Source organism: Pelobates fuscus, chromosome 10, assembly GCF_036172605.1.
Source record: "Pelobates fuscus isolate aPelFus1 chromosome 10, aPelFus1.pri, whole genome shotgun sequence".
Taxonomy (NCBI): domain Eukaryota; kingdom Metazoa; phylum Chordata; class Amphibia; order Anura; family Pelobatidae; genus Pelobates; species Pelobates fuscus.
Window position 1 is genome coordinate 41205462 of NC_086326.1, and position 18302 is coordinate 41223763.

Below are 18302 nucleotides of genomic sequence, written 5' to 3' on the forward strand. Positions count from 1 at the left end.
TTTTTTGCAAGAATTTCCTGTTTGTCTTGTTTACCTATATTCCAACACTGCAGAATATATTGGCACTATATAAATTATTGTAATTATTGGCATTCATACCCAGTCCTTGTAGTGAATCACTGACGTGTTGTTTTAAAACTGTTTTACAGGATTCCGAAAGGTCTCTGATTGTCCTGAAAAGGAGAAAGTCACCGAATGTGCACCGTGCGCCGAAGGGCAATTTACAGACAACCCCAATTATGCCAAGAAGTGCAAACAATGCTCTCAGTGTGTACTATGTAAGTGTCCAATCTGCCAGCCAGGAGGTGCAAACTAGGTTCTTATCGCACTCACACTCATATTCAGTGCCAGTTTATACCAGGCAGTGCAGACAGAGCTCTCAGTGTATAACAATGGATGTGTCCACTCATATTGTGAATGACTGAAGCCAGGCAGTGTAGACAATGTTTTTAGTGTATGCAATGCATGTGTTCACTGATACTCACATTGTAAAATAATGTAAGCAACCTATGTAGGTCCACTCATGCTCACACTGATCATGACTGCAGTAGTTTTATTATATGAGATAGTAATGATTGTGTATTAATGGGGCCTTTAGCCTCCCAAGCGTCCTGATTTTTGGGTTTTGTTCCCTGCTGTCCCGCTTTTGGGTACAGTTATTGGAACTGTCTCCAATAAACATGGCGCAACACATCTCTAGACTCGCTCGCGCTATACTCAGGGCAATAGGACCATGCAGAGAGCATTGGAATAGTGCTCCTTGCAAGTCCTGAACTTCAGTGGACCGGCTTTTATGGTGGATAGGCAGCCAGGTATGCATTCACTCCAGGCTGACCTGCCAAACCTTTGGTGGGAACCGATTTTTTTGGGCAGTGACACAATCGCTTTACTGACTCCTTTCCCCCATCCTCCTGAGTGGAAGATAGGAGGTAAATAATACACCAAATTTACTGAAATTCAACTCGTTTCTTGATATGTGACATTTTTGGACATCTCTCTTTCAGCATACGGGCAAATATTGATATCCAACTGTACTCGGAATAGGAATACGGAGTGCGGTTGCCCACACGGCCAGTATCAGGTCAAAGTCGCAGACAATTTCATATGTCAAAACTGCAGCCAATGTGACAATGGAAAAGAAACTATCCCATGTAAGAAAACTCTGTTTAAATTTCATGTAATTGGGCAACATAGCCTCTTAGTCCCAGATTAAATGAATGCCATGTCTATCAATGGGTGTATTTATCAGGCCGATAGCCGCCAGGTTCCATATGTCTACAGTAGAGTTATTACAATTGTATATTTATAAGCAGACATATGCAGTTTAAACATACCACGGCAACGCTCCAAATCTTGCGAGAGTGAACTCTAGCCCAGGAGCTGCGGGCTAGAGTTCACTCTCCCCACTGGGCCACCAGGGAATCCCCACCGGACCACCAGGGATCAAGAAATGTCCCCCCTCCTCCCAGTAAAGGTAAGAAGGGAGGGGGGACATCAATATTTATTTTAATTAAATAAAAAAAATCTATATATATATTATAATAAAAAAGCCCCCCTATACTTATCACACACACTCTACACACATACACTGCCCCCCCATACACACACATTGCCCCCCATACTGCCCCCATACACACACACTGCCCCCCATACACATACTGTCCCCCATACACACATACTGCCCCCAATACACACACACTGCCCCCCATACTGCCCATCATACACACACACTGCCCCCATACTGCCCCCCATACACACATACTGCCCCTTATACACATACACTGCTCCCCATACACACACACTGCCCCATACACACACACTGCCCCCATACTGCCCCATACACACACACTGCCCCCCATACTGCCCCCATACACACACACACACTGCCCCCCATACACACACACTGCCCCCCATACACACACACTGCCCCATACACATACTGCCCCCACACACACATACTTCCCCCCATACACACACATTGCCCCCCATACACACACACTGCCCCCCATACTGCCCCCCATACACACATACTGCCCCTTATACACATACACTGCTCCCCATACACATACACTGCTCCCCATACACACACACTGCCCCCATACACACACTGCCCCCATACACACACTGCCCCCATACACACACTGCCCCCATACACACACACTGCCCCCCATACACACACTGCCCCCCATACTGCTCCCCATACACACATACTGCTCCCCATACACACACACTGCCCCCCATACACACACTGCCCCCATACACACACTGCCCCCATACACACATACTGCTCCCCCAAACACACACACTCTACACACACACTGCCCCATACACTGCCGCCCCATACACACACATTGCCCACACTGCAATACTCACACACACACACACTGCAACTGTTACACACACATACTGTCCCACATATACAGGGAGTGCAGAATTATTAGGCAAATTAGTATTTTGACCACATCATCCTCTTTATGCATGTTGTCTTACTCCAAGCTGTATAGGCTCGAAAGCCTACTACCAATTAAGCATATTAGGTGATGTGCATCTCTGTAATGAGAAGGGGTGTGGTCTAATGACATCAACACCTTATATCAGGTGTGCATAATTATTAGGCAACTTCCTTTCCTTTGGCAAAATGGGTCAAAAGAAGGACTTGACAGGCTCAGAAAAGTAAAAAATAGTGAGATATCTTGCAGAGGGATGCAGCACTCTTAAAATTGCAAAGCTTCTGAAGCGTGATCATCGAACAATCAAGCGTTTCATTCAAAATAGTCAACAGGGTCGCAAGAAGCGTGTGGAAAAACCAAGGCGCAAAATAACTGCCCATGAACTGAGAAAAGTCAAGCGTGCAGCTGCCAAGATGCCACTTGCCACCAGTTTGGCCATATTTCAGAGCTGCAACATCACTGGAGTGCCCAAAAGCACAAGGTGTGCAATACTCAGAGACAAGGCCAAGGTAAGAAAGGCTGAAAGACGACCACCACTGAACCAGACACACAAGCTGAAACGTCAAGACTGGGCCAAGAAATATCTCAAGACTGATTTTTCTAAGGTTTTATGGACTGATGAAATGAGAGTGAGTCTTGATGGGCCAGATGGATGGGCCCGTGGCTGGATTGATAAAGGGCAGAGAGCTCCAGTCCGACTCAGACGCCAGCAAGGTGGAGGTGGAGTACTGGTTTGGGCTGGTATCATCAAAGATGAGCTTGTGGGGCCTTTTCGGGTTGAGGATGGAGTCAAGCTCAACTCCCAGTCCTTTTGCCAGTTTCTGGAAGACACCTTCTTCAAGCAGTGGTACAGGAAGAAGTCTGCATCCTTCAAGAAAAACATGATTTTCATGCAGGACAATGCTCCATCACACGTGTCCAAGTACTCCACAGCGTGGCTGTCAAGAAAGGGTATAAAAGAAGAAAATCTAATGACATGGCCTCCTTGTTCACCTGATCTGAACCCCATTGAGAACCTGTGGTCCATCATCAAATGTGAGATTTACAAGGAGGGAAAACAGTACACCTCTCTGAACAGTGTCTGGGAGGCTGTGGTTGCTTCTGCATGCAATGTTGATGGTGAACAGATCAAAACACTGACAGAATCCATGGATGGCAGGCTTTTGAGTGTCCTTGCAAAGAAAGGTGGCTATATTGGTCACTGATTTGTTTTTGTTTTGTTTTTGAATGTCAGAAATGTATATTTGTGAATGTTGAGATGTTATATTGGTTTCACTGGTAAAAATAAATAATTGAAATGGGTATATATTTGTTTTTTGTTAAGTTGCCTAATAATTATGCACAGTAATAGTCACCTGCACACACAGATATCCCCCTAAAATAGCTAAAACTAAAAACAAACTAAAAACTACTTCCAAAAATATTCAGCTTTGATATTAATGAGTTTTTTGGGTTCATTGAGAACATGGTTGTTGTTCAATAATAAAATTAATCCTCAAAAATACAACTTGCCTAATAATTCTGCACTCCCTGTACACTGCATCCCTGACATACACTGCCGCCCTCACTCACACACTACAACCTTCACACACACACTGCTCACACACTGTCCCCCTCACACACACACACACACACACTGCACCCCTTACACATTGCACCACTCTCACACACACACACACCACTGCTCCTATACCCTACTACAGCCCCATTTCCCAGCAGACCTTAGGTAAGTTGTCAAACTGTTCCTAAACGGTTTGACTACTTACTCTGGGAGGGGGTCCCGGGAACTATTGACACCATAACCACTGCACTGAGCTGTAGTGGTTATTGTGTCTGGATTATTTCTTTAAATAATCTACAAGTGTCCCTCCCGAGATCAGGCTCTGGATCCGCCACTGCGTCCCGGAGGTAAGGGGTGTCTTGCAGTAGTAATCTCTTTGGACGCGTACCTGGGGTATAAATCCAACATTGATCTTATCCTTCTGATTTTGTCACTGAATGGAGAATTTTCTTTAGACAATTTCTACTGATGACCTCTGGAATGAGAAAAAATCAGCGTGATTATCTGTTGTATTAGGGGACTCTGGTAACCCTCTGTCTCTGACCACCACTGCTAAAAATACATCTTTGTCTGTTGCAGGCCGCGGATATAGCGATACTGTGTGCGCTTGCAAATTTGGCTTCTATATTGATCACTCAGAGAACAAATGCCAGCCGTGCAACATGTGAGTATAGATGTGTCTCGTCCACCATGGGGTGGGGGAGGATAATAAACTCTAATTGTTCTACTGTGTCTAATATCTGAAAATATCTGAGATCACAGCCAGCATCTATTGCCAAAATTATATTGAATTCAAGAAACTGCAACATAAACTGTTACCCGCAGTGGAATGGCGAGGGCAGGAATTGTTACAATATGTTTCTGATGCTGTAAATAAACTCCACAATACCAATAATCAACAGTTCAGCTATTCTGCAGTATAATGTCTGATTATATATTTTTTCCATGTGTGCATGTGTTGGATGTGTGTGTGTTTGTGTTCCTGTTTAAAAAGGAACTATCCCTTTCTGAAGATGGCAGTTCCTCTTTCCCACACCCCAATTAATGTTATGTAGCAATGCAATGAAGTGAAAGTCAGTGTAAAAAAATTAAATAAAAATAACAACCCCATGATCATTTTTAGTTGACTATAGGTTATGCAAAAACCCTATACATGACAGTTCCCCTTTAAAGATTAAATTGTCCTCTGTCTAACTGTCTCTAATCAGTTTGTCTCTAATTGGCGTGTCTCTGATGTACCAGTATGGCCGCCAATAGGTGGTGACGGCCAATACTCCATTATACGGCACGCACAGTGACGCTCCAGGGCCCGCTAGTGCTATGCAGTCAGGTTGGGAAGATAAATGTGTCTCTCCTAGCCGGTCCATTTCACATTTGAGGTGGATTGGGCCCCTTCAAGGTTGTATTGACAACCTCCATTACTCTCTTGCAGGGCAGCGCTGGGAGGAAGTGATGTCAGATCCCTAGTATATATATGTGTATGGCAATGTGTGTGTGTGTGGCATTGTGTATCATGGCATCGTAGCAGTGTTTATATGCCTGTGTATTTGTGTGTAAGTGTGTGTGTGTGTGTGTATGTGTATTTTTCAGTATGTATGTTTATTAGCAGTATGTACATGCTTGTGCAATTGTGTGTGTGTGTGTGTGTGTGTGTATATATATGGCAGTGTGTATATTTTTGTATCTGTGAGTGGCTATGTGCTCCTGTTTATGTATGTTATGGATGTGTGTGTATATCTGTGATGGGTGTGTGCAAGTACATTTGTGTTTGCTAATTGGAGAGGCCCAGCCAATAATTTTGCAAGAACTCGAGACTTGTGTACAGCGATTACACATTTTTTGGCTAAACAACTTCATCCAAAAAACACCTAATTTGAGACAGTTGATTTGTTATTGTGTGTTTGGTTTGGTTTGTGACTCAGCCACAGCTCAGCTTTGGGAATTTGGACAAGCAACTAATCAGCACACATTTGGACAAATTGCAGCTCAGAATAAAACAAATTCCTAAATCTGTTAAAGAGGTGTATTTCAATGCTGTTGTGCAAAATTATTTTATATTTTTTTTTATGAGTTTGTTGGGATAATAATTCTGATAACAAGAATTAATCAGTAATTTTTCTAAAGCATGATTTTTTTTCCCCCCCTTTTTTAATTTTGACTTTTTTTTCAGACACAGTTGTGGTTTCTTCTATCAGATTGTTTGAGATTCATTGACTGGGAAGGGTTTATACTCTGTCACTGGGTTTTTTCTCTCAGTGGTATTCACTTAGCAGAAATGAATATTTCCTTGTTCTCACATGGGGTATTTCATTTTAGGTGTACAACTACAGATTGTCAAGATCACTGCCCTCCAACCGAAACTATCAAGAATCCTGATGAGAACAGTAAGTCCTTACCTGAGTCTTGTTATCTACAAGGTTTGCGGAATGCCATGTTTACATGGGCAGTTTATGAATTCTGCCAGGTTTTACGCCAAGGCATCGAGTGCTCTTAGTGTGGGATTATTTGGTAAATCACATCCGGGATCCATAATTCTCTGTATTTCCAATTTGAGATTAACTGAGAATTCACGTTCAGAATCACAAATGACCCTCTCTCTCTCTCGTCAATACATTCTTCAGAACAAAAACAAAAGTGACAGTTTGATTATTAATGTATCTGTTCTGTCTAATAATCTCGGGAGAAATTAACCTTCAAATCGCCATTACGGCGTGCATTCACTCATATAATTGCTATTAATTAATTAATCTAAATCAATGAAACTGGTGGGACTCTGTTGCATTACACATACACAGGCAGCACGTATCTTTATTGTGGAGGTTATGAAATTCGGTCAGGAGAACACTCTATGGTTAAAACTAAATACAGACAGCTTTAACAGGGTTGTTTACAAAAGTGAGAATTCAAAGTGAATTCCAAATCTAAGACCTAAAGTAGCTCAAATTAAAGCACAGCGGAATGAGAGATTTTTTCCAGTTTGGCTATGTGGACCTTAAATTTGAAATCCACTTCGAATTCTCATTTTTTTGTGAATAGAACTGTTATTTTTACGGATTCAGTCAGCATTTAATATTGACTGAAGCTTTTCAGAGGCCTTTTTTGGGGGTTTGTTGTTGCTTGTGGTCCAAAAATTTTTTTTTATTAATCCAGGCACAAGAAATATGATTTGGTAGAAAGAGATTCTGTATTCAAGGAAGTTATCCAAATACAGTTCCAGTACCTCAAATAATATTTTTTTTCTCTTCCTTGTAACCAATATTTTTGTTAGATAAAATGTAAAACTTATTTTAAAATGTTTCAATTTTTTGATAACACGCAATTGAACCATAAATTAATGTATTTTCAGAGACTATTACACTCTATGTGGTTTCTGGAGCAGCATGCATGCTGCTTATCGCCTTTGTGTTGGGCGCCATTCACATGCACAAGAAACGCACTCAGTCCAGCCCATCACCCTGCGGTAAGGAGAGGCAGGAGGGGAAATATCTGTGTGATGCTGTGTTAGAGCTTTGTGTCTGGGATATGTGATGAAATATCATTGCTTATAGCTATAGTTATGTTAACTTCCCAAAGTGCATTGATGCTATTTTCACGGGTATTCGTATAAGTTGAAATTTTCGCAGATTATTTATTATTACGGTTAATTACTAATAATGAATTTTGAAACCTTTAAAAAAAATCCCTGAAATAAGGATAAATCAAATGGACATTCACTATTCTGTAAAGTTTTTTTATGTATTTTTCTTTGTTGTTTTGTGTTTTTCTGTTTTTTTTTTCGTTTACTGAATACTGGAGTTATATTAGTAATAAACTATTGGCTTGTTTTATTTAAAGGCGGACTTCCACTACTCAGGATCTTTGATGGTATGTTTACTTATCCCTGCTATTTAACAAAAATGTATTTGTGAGGCATGAAAAAATTAAATTAAATATAGAAATCCACACTGCACGTATCTTGGAACTGGGTGCCTCCATCGTAGGTTTCTGCTAATCTATGCCCTGCTGACTGTGCCAGGATTTAACTGAATTGTGATATCTAATGCTGCATCTTAATACACATATAAAAGAAATCAGTGCATCACATGAAAAGGGGTTAACACAAGTTGTCGGTGATGTTCGATGTTTTATTCAATGGTAAAATTTCCAGGGAAGTGACAGTTCTCCTTTAACCCCTTAAGGACCAAACTTCTGGAATAAAAGGGAATCATGACATGTCACACATGTCATGTGTCCTTAAGGGGTTAAAAGTCTAAAATTTCTTTGAAATTTAAATTTTTTATCTGAAAATTATTTTAAAACTTGTTTTTATCACAAGCAAAAAAAATAAAAAAAATGCACACAATCAGCGACACTGATCAACTTGCTTGTATTGATGCACATACTCAGTGCAAAGAAATACAAAATGAAGTAATTTAATTAAACTCGAGGCAAGGAGATTTCACCTACAGTAGCAGAAACACTGTCAGGGCTATTTACTAAAGTGAGAATTCAACGGGAATTTCAAATTAAAGGCCAGAATAGATAAGCTAAAAGCATAGCTAACTTAAAGACCGCTTCCTGTTTGCCTATTTTGACCTTAAAATTGAATATTACTTTGAATTTACCTTAAAATGTCCCCTTAGTGAATAACCCTGTTAATGACACTGAGATTAATAATGAAAGAGATTTTACTGCATTGAGAGATTGTGCTATGTAATTAAACAGATGAATTATGGACACTAGCAGTGGTTTAGTTGTTGACCATTGCTAGTAAACCACAAAAATGTACCACAAGATGGTGGTTTTATCACTATAATCACATAAACACCATAGACTGTTAGATAAAAGTTGCTCTAAACTTCACCTGGAGCCATTTACCATTTAGTTCCCATAGTCTGCTGGTAATTTTTTTTATATACTCTGACCAGCCCCAACATTAAAACCACCAGCCTAACATCGTGTAGGTCCCCTTTGTAATGCCAAAACAGCCCTGATGCTTTGAGGCATGGATACCACAAGATCTCTGAACGTTTCCTGTGGTATCTGGCAACAAGACAGCAGTAGATCCTTTAAGTCCTGCATGTTGCGAGGTGGGGCCTCCAGCACATCCCACAGATGCTCAATCGGATTGAGATCTGGAAAATGTGGTGATCAAGGCAACAACCTTGAACCTTTTGTCATGTTTAATCATGTTGTGGTTGATCATTATATAGCTGCTGTCCACATGGTGTCATCACTGTGTGACATCATTAGAAGCTAGCCACTCCAACATAAAGGGACACTTCACTGCACAAATACAAAACAAAATATATATTAAAAAAAACACTATTGAATTAATATACCCCACATTTTTTTTTAAAATGCACGCATTTAAGAATGCATTTTTTCATTGTGGGTATCTCTACAAATATAAGTTTTCCCCTGCCCAAACTTTATGTGACTGTATAATCAGTCTTCCAATTGCAACTCAGCTCAATGAGAAGTCTTAGCAAGGCAGATACTCTGGACAATTGCTCCTCTTGAGTTTAGCTCCACTAAGCTAAACAAACCAGGAAGTAAGAGGACCGGTTGTCTGATTGATAGCTATGGGGGGTGTAACAAGGTTAATTTCTAAAAGATGAAATTTCTAGTGTGTTAGGTGTTTAGGGTGTTCCTCTAACCCAATCGACCTACCTATCTTCATTGGGTGATATCCCTGATTACAGAAAATTCATGAGTGATTTATACACTTCTGAATAGCTGTTCTGCCTGTATGAAGCAATCAAGTTGCATACAGTGTTTGCATTAAGTAAAACTGAAGGCACAAGTTCCTGTACCTGCTGGCATGTTAATTATTTTAGACCACCTCAAAAATAGACAAAAACAAAAATAATTTTAAAATAAATTTTATGGGGTCCTCGGGACACTTGGGTATCCTAAACAGTACGCAGGTATCCCCTAATATAAAGGAATACCAAAGAATTTAGGTAATTTGAGCAACCATGTCAATTGGAGGGGTGGGTAATCAATTAATAGGATCCCTAACCTCCACATGTATTAATAAACTAAGGATTTAGCAAGAAAAATAAAATATAATACGATTAATGCAAACATACAAATTTAACAAAAATGTAATGGTTTCAAATATGAATATGGACGTAATTAATTTATGCAATAAATTCATATTTTACAGATTTGAAACCCCAGAAAAGCAGCATTGTGAGTAATATCACTCCTCCAACTGTGATGTACCTAACCTACGACTTGCACTTAATTAGAAAAGTCTAATTATTTATATCTACAATGGCAGCACCTTATACCCTAACCTACACATTATCAGACCTCACTTCATCTATGACTGTGTCCTGTACCCTAACTTGTACCTTATCAGACCTTACTTCATCCCTGACAGTGCCTTATACCCTAATCTGTATCATAAGACCTCTGACACTACCCTAACTCATACCCAGTTATCTTATGAAAACAATCCTAACTCATACTCTCTTTCCATATTGTTCTAAACATCCCAAAAAATAATACCCAATTAGTGACTTTCTTATTGATCAGAGATAGATCGACGGACGGATGGACAAAGAGACGGAAAACATAGATACAATGGGTAGATGGATAGATAGATTTTGTTTTATAATGTTAAGGTATCATATCATTTACTTAACCATTAAATTATTTTCTTAATAGACTGGTATGACCACTACACCGGAAACCTCGATTCACTCTATCACACAGGCACATGGAGAATATGGGTTGTCAACTGTACTGAACAGTCAGATTCTGGATACTCAAGTGACAATTCCGTTACTCGAGTTGCCGGACATCACACTATCAGCACGGGCTCAGCAGATCCAAAGTGAGTGCAAATGTTTGGTCTAGCATTGATATTTGAGAAAATGAACAACTAAGGAAACAAAGACAACTCTTAAAGGGATTATCCAAGTACCATAACCACTACAGCTTATTGTATATGGTTAAGGTGTTCAGAAGCTGTCCATCTTTCAAATCCTTATTCCTTTCTTTATTTTACATTAAATGGTGTAGGGAGTTTGTAGGAGGTGTGGGGAGCTGCAGTGAGCATGCTGCTCCGGTAGTGTGAGTTATAGGAGGTGTGTGGAGCTGCAGTAACCATGCTACTCAGTTAGTGTGGGATTTGGAGGTGTCAGGAGCTGGACTGAGCGTGGCCGCTCAGGTAGTGTGGGTTATTGGAGGTGTGGGGAACTGTAGTGAGTGTGTTGCTCAGGAAGTGTGGGTTATAGTAAGCGTGGGGAGCTGCAGTGAGTGTGCTGCTCAGGTAGTGTGGGTTATAGGAGGTGTGGGGAGCTGGAGTGTGCATGTAGCTCAGGTAGTGTGGGTTATAGGTGGTGTGGGGAGCTGCAGTGAGTGTGCTGCACAGGTAGTGTGGGTTATAGGAGGTGTGGGGAGCTGTAGTGAGTGTGCTGCTCAGGAAATGTGGGTTATAGGAGGTGTGGGGAGCTGCAGTGGGCCTGCTGCTCAGATAGTGTGGGTTATAGGAGGTGTGGGGAGCTGTAGTGAGTGTGTTGCTCAGCAATTGTGGGTTATAGTAAGCGTGGGGAGCTGCAGTAAGTGTGCTGCTCAGGTAGTGTGGGTTATAGGAGGTTTGGGGAGCTGGAGTGACTGTGCTGCTCAGGAAGTATGGGTTATAGTAAGCGTGGGGAGCTGCAGTGAGTGTGCTGCTCAGGTAGTGTGGGTTATAGGAGGTCTGGGGAGCTGGAGTGACTGTGCTGCTCAGGAAGTATGGGTTATAGTAAGCGTGGGGAGCTGCAGTAAGTGTGCTGCTCAGGTAGTGTGGGTTATAGGAGGTCTGGGGAGCTGGAGTAACTGTGCTGCTCAGGAAGTGTGTGTTATAGTAAGCGTGGGGAGCTGCAGTAAGTGTGCTGCTCAGGTAGTGTGGGTTATAGGAGGTCTGGGGAGCTGGAGTAACTGTGCTGCTCAGGAAGTGTGGGTTATAGTAAGCGTGGGGAGCTGCAGTAAGTGTGCTGCTCAGGTAGTGTGGGTTATAGGAGGTCTGGGGAGCTGGAGTAACTGTGCTGCTCAGGAAGTGTGGGTTATAGTAAGCGTGGGGAGCTGCAGTGAGTGTGCTGCTCAGGTAGTGTGGGTTATAGGAGGTCTGGGGAGCTGGAGTTAGTGTGCTGATCAGGTAGAGTGAGTTAGAGGACGTGTGTGATGCTCATCGTGCTGCTTAGGTAATGATGGTTGTAGAAGGTGTGAAGAGATGGGAGGAGCATACTGCCCAGATAATGCAGACACTTTCCAGAAAAATCAAAGAAAAGAAAATGTTACTTGCGCTTTCTCCTTAATCCCTATGTATATTTAGACAAATGGAGGTCATTTAGTTGCTCCAATGGCCATTGGAGGGATGCCCGCCTGCCAACGTCAAGGCAGACCCCCCTAAGCGGGTCCTAACACTGACCCTTCAGCCTGCTTCCTTGAGCTTCTGGCAAAGATATCTCTAATGAGACAGAAAGGGGTATTTTTTATATACACCCCTTTACTTATTAACCCTTAATAGGGAACACATGGGATGGGTAGCAGCATTGTAACCAGGCTGTGTGATACAAAGTAAATACAAATACAAAAAGAGAAGTCCTGCGCTTAAGCAGCAAGGACTACAACACACATCAGCCCCAATATATAGTAAAAACCAAAGAAAAGAAAATGTTACTTGCGCTTTCTCCTTAATCCCTATGTATATTTAGACAAATGGCCATTGGAGCAACTAAATGACCTCCATTTGTCTAAATATACATAGGGATTAAGGAGAAAGCGCAAGTAACATTTTCTTTTCTTTGGTTTTTACTATATATTGGGGCTGATGTGTGTTGTAGTCCTTGCTGCTTAAGCGCAGGACTTCTCTTTTTGTATTTGTATTTACTTTGTATCACACAGCCTGGTTACAATGCTGCTACCCATCCCATGTGTTCCCTATTAAGGGTTAATAAGTAAAGGGGTGTATATAAAAAATACCCCTTTCTGTCTCATTAGAGATATCTTTGCCAGAAGCTCAAGGAAGCAGGCTGAAGGGTCAGTGTTAGGACCCGCTTAGGGGGGTCTACCTTGACGTTGGCAGGCGGGCATCCCTCCAATGGCCATTGGAGCAACTAAATGACCTCCATTTGTCTAAATATACATAGGGATTAAGGAGAAAGCGCAAGTAACATTTTCTTTTCTTTGGTTTTTACTATATATTGGGGCTGATGTGTGTTGTAGTCCTTGCTGCTTAAGCGCAGGACTTCTCTTTTTGTATTTGTACTTTCCAGAAAAATACTTGTGAACTGTTTAAATAACGCCTGTTTGGCTATGTATGATAATTTATGGGTTTTGTAGTCACCTAGCAGGATCAAGCATAAAGAGTTACACAAGGTGTTGACTTTGTTAAAATGGATGTACACTGATCAGCCACAACATTAAAACCACCAAAGTAAATAATATTAATACAATTGTTACAATGGCACCTGTCAAGGGGTTGGACATATTAGGTAGCAAGTTAATTGTCAGTTCCTGAATTTTATGTATTGGAAGCAGGAAAAATGGTCTAGAGAAAAGATCCGAGTGATTTTGACAAGGGCCAAATTGTGAGGTTTAGACAACAGGGTCAGAGCATCTCCCAAACGGCAAGTCTTGCAGGGTGTTCCTGGTATGCAGTGATTAGCACCTTCCAAAAATGGTGTAAGAAGAACAACCAGTGAACCGACATCAGGGTCATGGGCGCCCAAGGCTCATTGATGTATGTGGGGAGTGAACGCTAGACCGCCTGATCATACAGAAGAACTACTGTAGCTAAAATTGCTGAAAAACTTAATACTAGCCATGATAGAAAGGTGTCAGAACATGCAGTACATTGCTTTTTGCTGTGTATGGGGCTGTATAGCCGAAGACTAGTCATCACAATGGTGTTTCTTAGTGGCAGGGGCTTCTTTCAGCACGACAATGCACCCTTCCATACTGCAAAAATTGTTCAGGAATGGTTTGAGGAACATAACAGAGTTCAAGGTGTTACCTTGGCCTCCAAATTCCCCAGATCTCAATCTGATTGAGCATCTATTGGGTGTGCAGGAACAGCAAATCTGATGCATGGAGGCCCCACCTCACAGTTTGCAGGACTTAGAGGATCTGCTGCTAGTGTATTGGTGCCAGATACCACAGGACACGTTCCATGGCTTTGTGGAGTCAATGCCTCTACACATTGTTTTGACAGCATGCGGGCGGACCTACATGATATTAGGCAGGTGATTAGGCAGAAATGGTAACTGAATAAACAAATAATAAATTAGGGTATGTGATATTACAGCTGCAGAGGAGATGTACGTGGTACATGTAACAAAGACGAGTTTTCTCCATGCTGCATGTCTTGAGCCATGAATGTTTAAGAAGAAAACAACCTCTCAGTGGGTTTGTTAACAGACTATCAGCCAGGGCTCCTTTCTGTGAAGAGAGCCTTGACCTCAGCTGGGGTCTAACAGAGAGGCTTCAGGTGGAGGTAGTAATGTCATCGATGGTGGTGTGTGGCAATACTGAAAGTAGAGCCACTCCAATGGTTGGACATGTACAACAAGAGCATGTAAATAGGACAAGAGACAGTGTTCTGTTCTAAGATGTGTAAGGGTCATAAAGAGGAAGGAAGCATATCTGTCACATACAGAAGAACAGTTAAACCTTAAGCAGTTAAATAGCTCTATTAAATCTGAATACCAAAAGAGTACTTTGAGCTATCAGAATTTGAAATATTTTCAATTCAAGGTAAAAGAGGGCATTCAATCATATAACTGGTGATAGCAAGTGATTTTTTGTTAGCCAAGGCTCACCATAGAGGGTGGAAAAACAACAAATTGCCACTAAGGCTTGTTACATTAGGCCTTTAGATATGCAGAGAGTGATGATAATCTCTGTCAAGTGGCATGGGAATGACCCAGATGTGGATGGTCCTCGAAATGTGTGGAGTTGTGTAGAAGGCCCATAAAGCATTGCGTGGGTCCTATATAGGCAGGTGATTTGAATTTTGTGGCTGATCAGTGTATATAGTCTAGCATAGGATCAGTTTTAGGATAAATTTGGATGATAGGTTATGAATATCTCAGTGAGAGGTCATAGTGTAGCCATATACCAAGACATTATAGCAGTAAACTAGGACAACTGTTAATTTTATATTGCATATTTATGAGTAGTTTTTGTAATATATAAAGGTCTATTTATAAAATTATCTTCTTTTCATTTCCACCAAATAATACTGTGCCCGAAAATAAATGTTATTTATTTTTCATTTCAGTAGTGAGTTTCTGCATTGATTAATATCAGTTGTATGCATCACTTGTCCATCATTTCATTTCTTTTAATTAATTGTTTTTAACCCAGGCACGGCAGAGTTTTACAGAGTCATTGATAGCGTGCCAGTATTACGCTGGAAGGAATTTGTTAGACGACTGGGCCTCAGCGACAATATCATAGACACTTGCGAACACGAGAACAAGCATCTTCGAGACGCACAGTATGCCATGCTCAGTAAATGGAGCCTACAGGTTGGGCCCTCAGGAGCCACTAAAGATGTTGTCATTGGAGTATTACGAGACATGGACCTCGCAGGGTCCATAGAAAGAATCCTGGAGGGATAATAATTGACTTATTGAAGTTTTTTGGTTTTTTTTAAATGTACATTGTGCTCACAAGTCATGTATTTCATTTTTGTATCTCTCAACTTCCCCATAGTCCAAAGGACAAAATAGAGAAGTATGTTTGTACAGGAACCAAAACCAACTAGGCATATCTCAGACTCTTGCATTGACTCTTATTAGGATTATAAATATTTATACTGTTTATACTGTATTTTCACTAAACACACCACAATGTATTGCCGTGTTGGCTGAAGGTCGCAGATCACCATCCAGTGATTCAATAAGAGGACTTCCTTCTCGTGTAGAATGAACATTTTCTCGGTTGTTAAAACAAAATGGCCAATTGCAAAATGTAAAAGTGCAAGTTTGTTTATATTGCTCAGGATAATCTACAGCACAGGGTTTTTACTGTATAAATTAAAAAGAATTACACAATGATTTATTCCCTGATATTAATCTGCGCTGTGGTGTAACTTGAAGAAATTACACTGTTGAGGATTAAGGATCTGTGAGTCTCGTTTGCGGCCAAATGTATATGTTTATGGATGTAATTTATTTAAAAAAAAAAAAAAGATTTTCAGGGTTGAGTAATGAGATCCATGCATTCCCTATATTTTAGAGAAAGTCATTTACAATACTTTAAGTTACAATGTAATATTTTATGTTTCTGAATCACAGTTGATAAGCTTGCCAATCATGCATCATTACTTTATTAGAAGATTTGTATATATAATGTACATAAAAAAATATAGGGAAAGGCAATTACATGTACGCAAATGCTTGTAAATAAAGAACTATAGTTTTACAGGATATATATATTTTTTTTACAAGATTCTTCTTTTAGGGTAGGCATTTCAGTGTAGCTAGAACAGTACATTTTGTGGGTCATTTGTTTGCCGTCTCAGAGACATAGAAAACAAAAAGGGCACCATTTATATTTAACACTAGGTAAAGATTGTATTTCCTGATATACTAATAAAATCTATTTTACTCATATCTCCATGGCAAGTACAATTCGTTCTAGAGATATCCTGGCAATGTATATAGTGGATAATAACTCAACAAATTCCAGTATTAAATTGTAGTCCAGGCACCATAACCACTTCAGACAGTTTTAGTAATTTGGGTTCCAAGAGTCCTCTAAAACCATCCTTTGGGTAATAGTAAAACCAGTTTGAAACAGTTTCACTGTTTCATGTTTGGTGCTTACCCGTGAAACGGTGCCAGGATACTCCTATAACTATAACCACTAGTGTGTGTATAGTGGTTTAAATGCCTAGACCATGGGCGCCCAAAAGCTAGATCCCCAGATGTTTTAAAACTACAGCTTCCATGATGCTTTGCCATTCTAAAGACATTCTAAAGGTATTCCAATGGTATACAAAGCATCATGGTAGTTGTACAACATCTGGGGATCTATCTTTTGGGCTAGAGTCGTTAGACTAAATCTTTAATTCACACTAATGAAATGTTTGGGGTCACTCAGGACCCACATGTTGTTCGCATGTTGTTATATATTGTTTTAACATTTGCTATAGGAATGGGGATCTGCCGGTGTTAGTGTACATAATAATGGATTTGTGTTTTGCATGTGAATGAGAACTGGAATTATTTATGGTTGATGGCCTTTTTGTCACTGGTGCTAATAAATGTGTGTCTTGCAAGATATCATATTATTATTATTATTATTATTTATTATCAAAGCTTAACCCCTTCAGGACCGCTGACGGTTCAGGACCGTCAGCGGTAAAACGTGCGTTTGGACCGCTGACGGTCCTGAACCGTCATAACGGTTTTGGGCTACTTACCTGATCGCCGTCGGTCCCACGGCGGCGATCAGCTCTCCTCCCGGTCCAGGGGGACTGCCTGTCTGCCCGGGCAGTCCCTCCTCGGCAGATCAGGACCCCACGGCCATGTGATCACTCGATCACATGACCGCAATAGGGGTCTTTGTATCTGCCTGCAGGGGGACTGTCTGTGCTGACAGGCAGTCTCCCTGCAAGTGTAAAATCATAAAATAAAGTAAAAAAAAAAAAACAATCAGTGTAAAAAAAATTATAATATGTGTATATATATATGATATATATACATGTATTATATCTATATATATAATATATGTATATGTATCATATATATAATGTCACACTAAGTGTATTTTTATATTTATATATACGTATATTAATATAAAAATACACTTATATTTAAATTACACACGAATATATACAATATATATAATAACTATATATATGGTATATATATTATTATAAAATACAAATAATATGTTAATAAAAATAAATAACAAAAAATAAAAATAATTTTTAATAATTAAAAAAAAATTATATATATATATTCAATTTTATTCTAACAGTATTTTGATATTGATATATATATATTTATATCAAAATACACTTAGAATGTAATGATATATATATCTATGTATAAATAAATAAATAAAAATAATACGAAATATACATATGTCCACATACAAAATTACATTAATAATTTCATAAATATACACGTAGACGTCAAATATATAAATATGTATATATATTAAAATTCTACGTGCATATTTATGTAATATTTTTACCTAATTAAGTAATTTTAATGATTGCAATTTGAGGGACCTGCCTGCCAACCCAGGCCAAAAGTCCAGATAATTTAATTTGCTAGCACTGTGCTTAACCCTGTAAC

General features: G+C 40.0%; 1 protein-coding gene across 3 annotated transcripts in view; it reads left to right on the top strand.

Annotated features, from left to right (window-relative positions):
- The window catches only part of LOC134575555 (tumor necrosis factor receptor superfamily member 1A-like), a 486416-nt gene that overhangs the window by 38307 nt on the left and 429807 nt on the right, over nucleotides 1–18302 (top strand). Inside the window, exons 3-11 of one of the 3 annotated variants that reach the window (XR_010085691.1) lie at nucleotides 150–278; nucleotides 1005–1151; nucleotides 4591–4675; nucleotides 6328–6395; nucleotides 7358–7471; nucleotides 7846–7875; nucleotides 10163–10188; nucleotides 10669–10837; nucleotides 15355–15730. Coding sequence is in view for 2 of the 3 variants with exons in the window: in XM_063434852.1 (XP_063290922.1) it covers nucleotides 150–278; nucleotides 1005–1151; nucleotides 4591–4675; nucleotides 6328–6395; nucleotides 7358–7471; nucleotides 7846–7875; nucleotides 10163–10188; nucleotides 10669–10837; nucleotides 15355–15611 (1025 nt within the window). In the remaining variant the exon portion in view is untranslated. Of the gene's footprint in view, nucleotides 1–149; nucleotides 279–1004; nucleotides 1152–4590; nucleotides 4676–6327; nucleotides 6396–7357; nucleotides 7472–7845; nucleotides 7876–10162; nucleotides 10189–10668; nucleotides 10838–15354; nucleotides 16518–18302 lie in introns of those variants that run through there. The other 2 variants (XM_063434852.1, XM_063434853.1) reach the window with 2 other exon arrangements.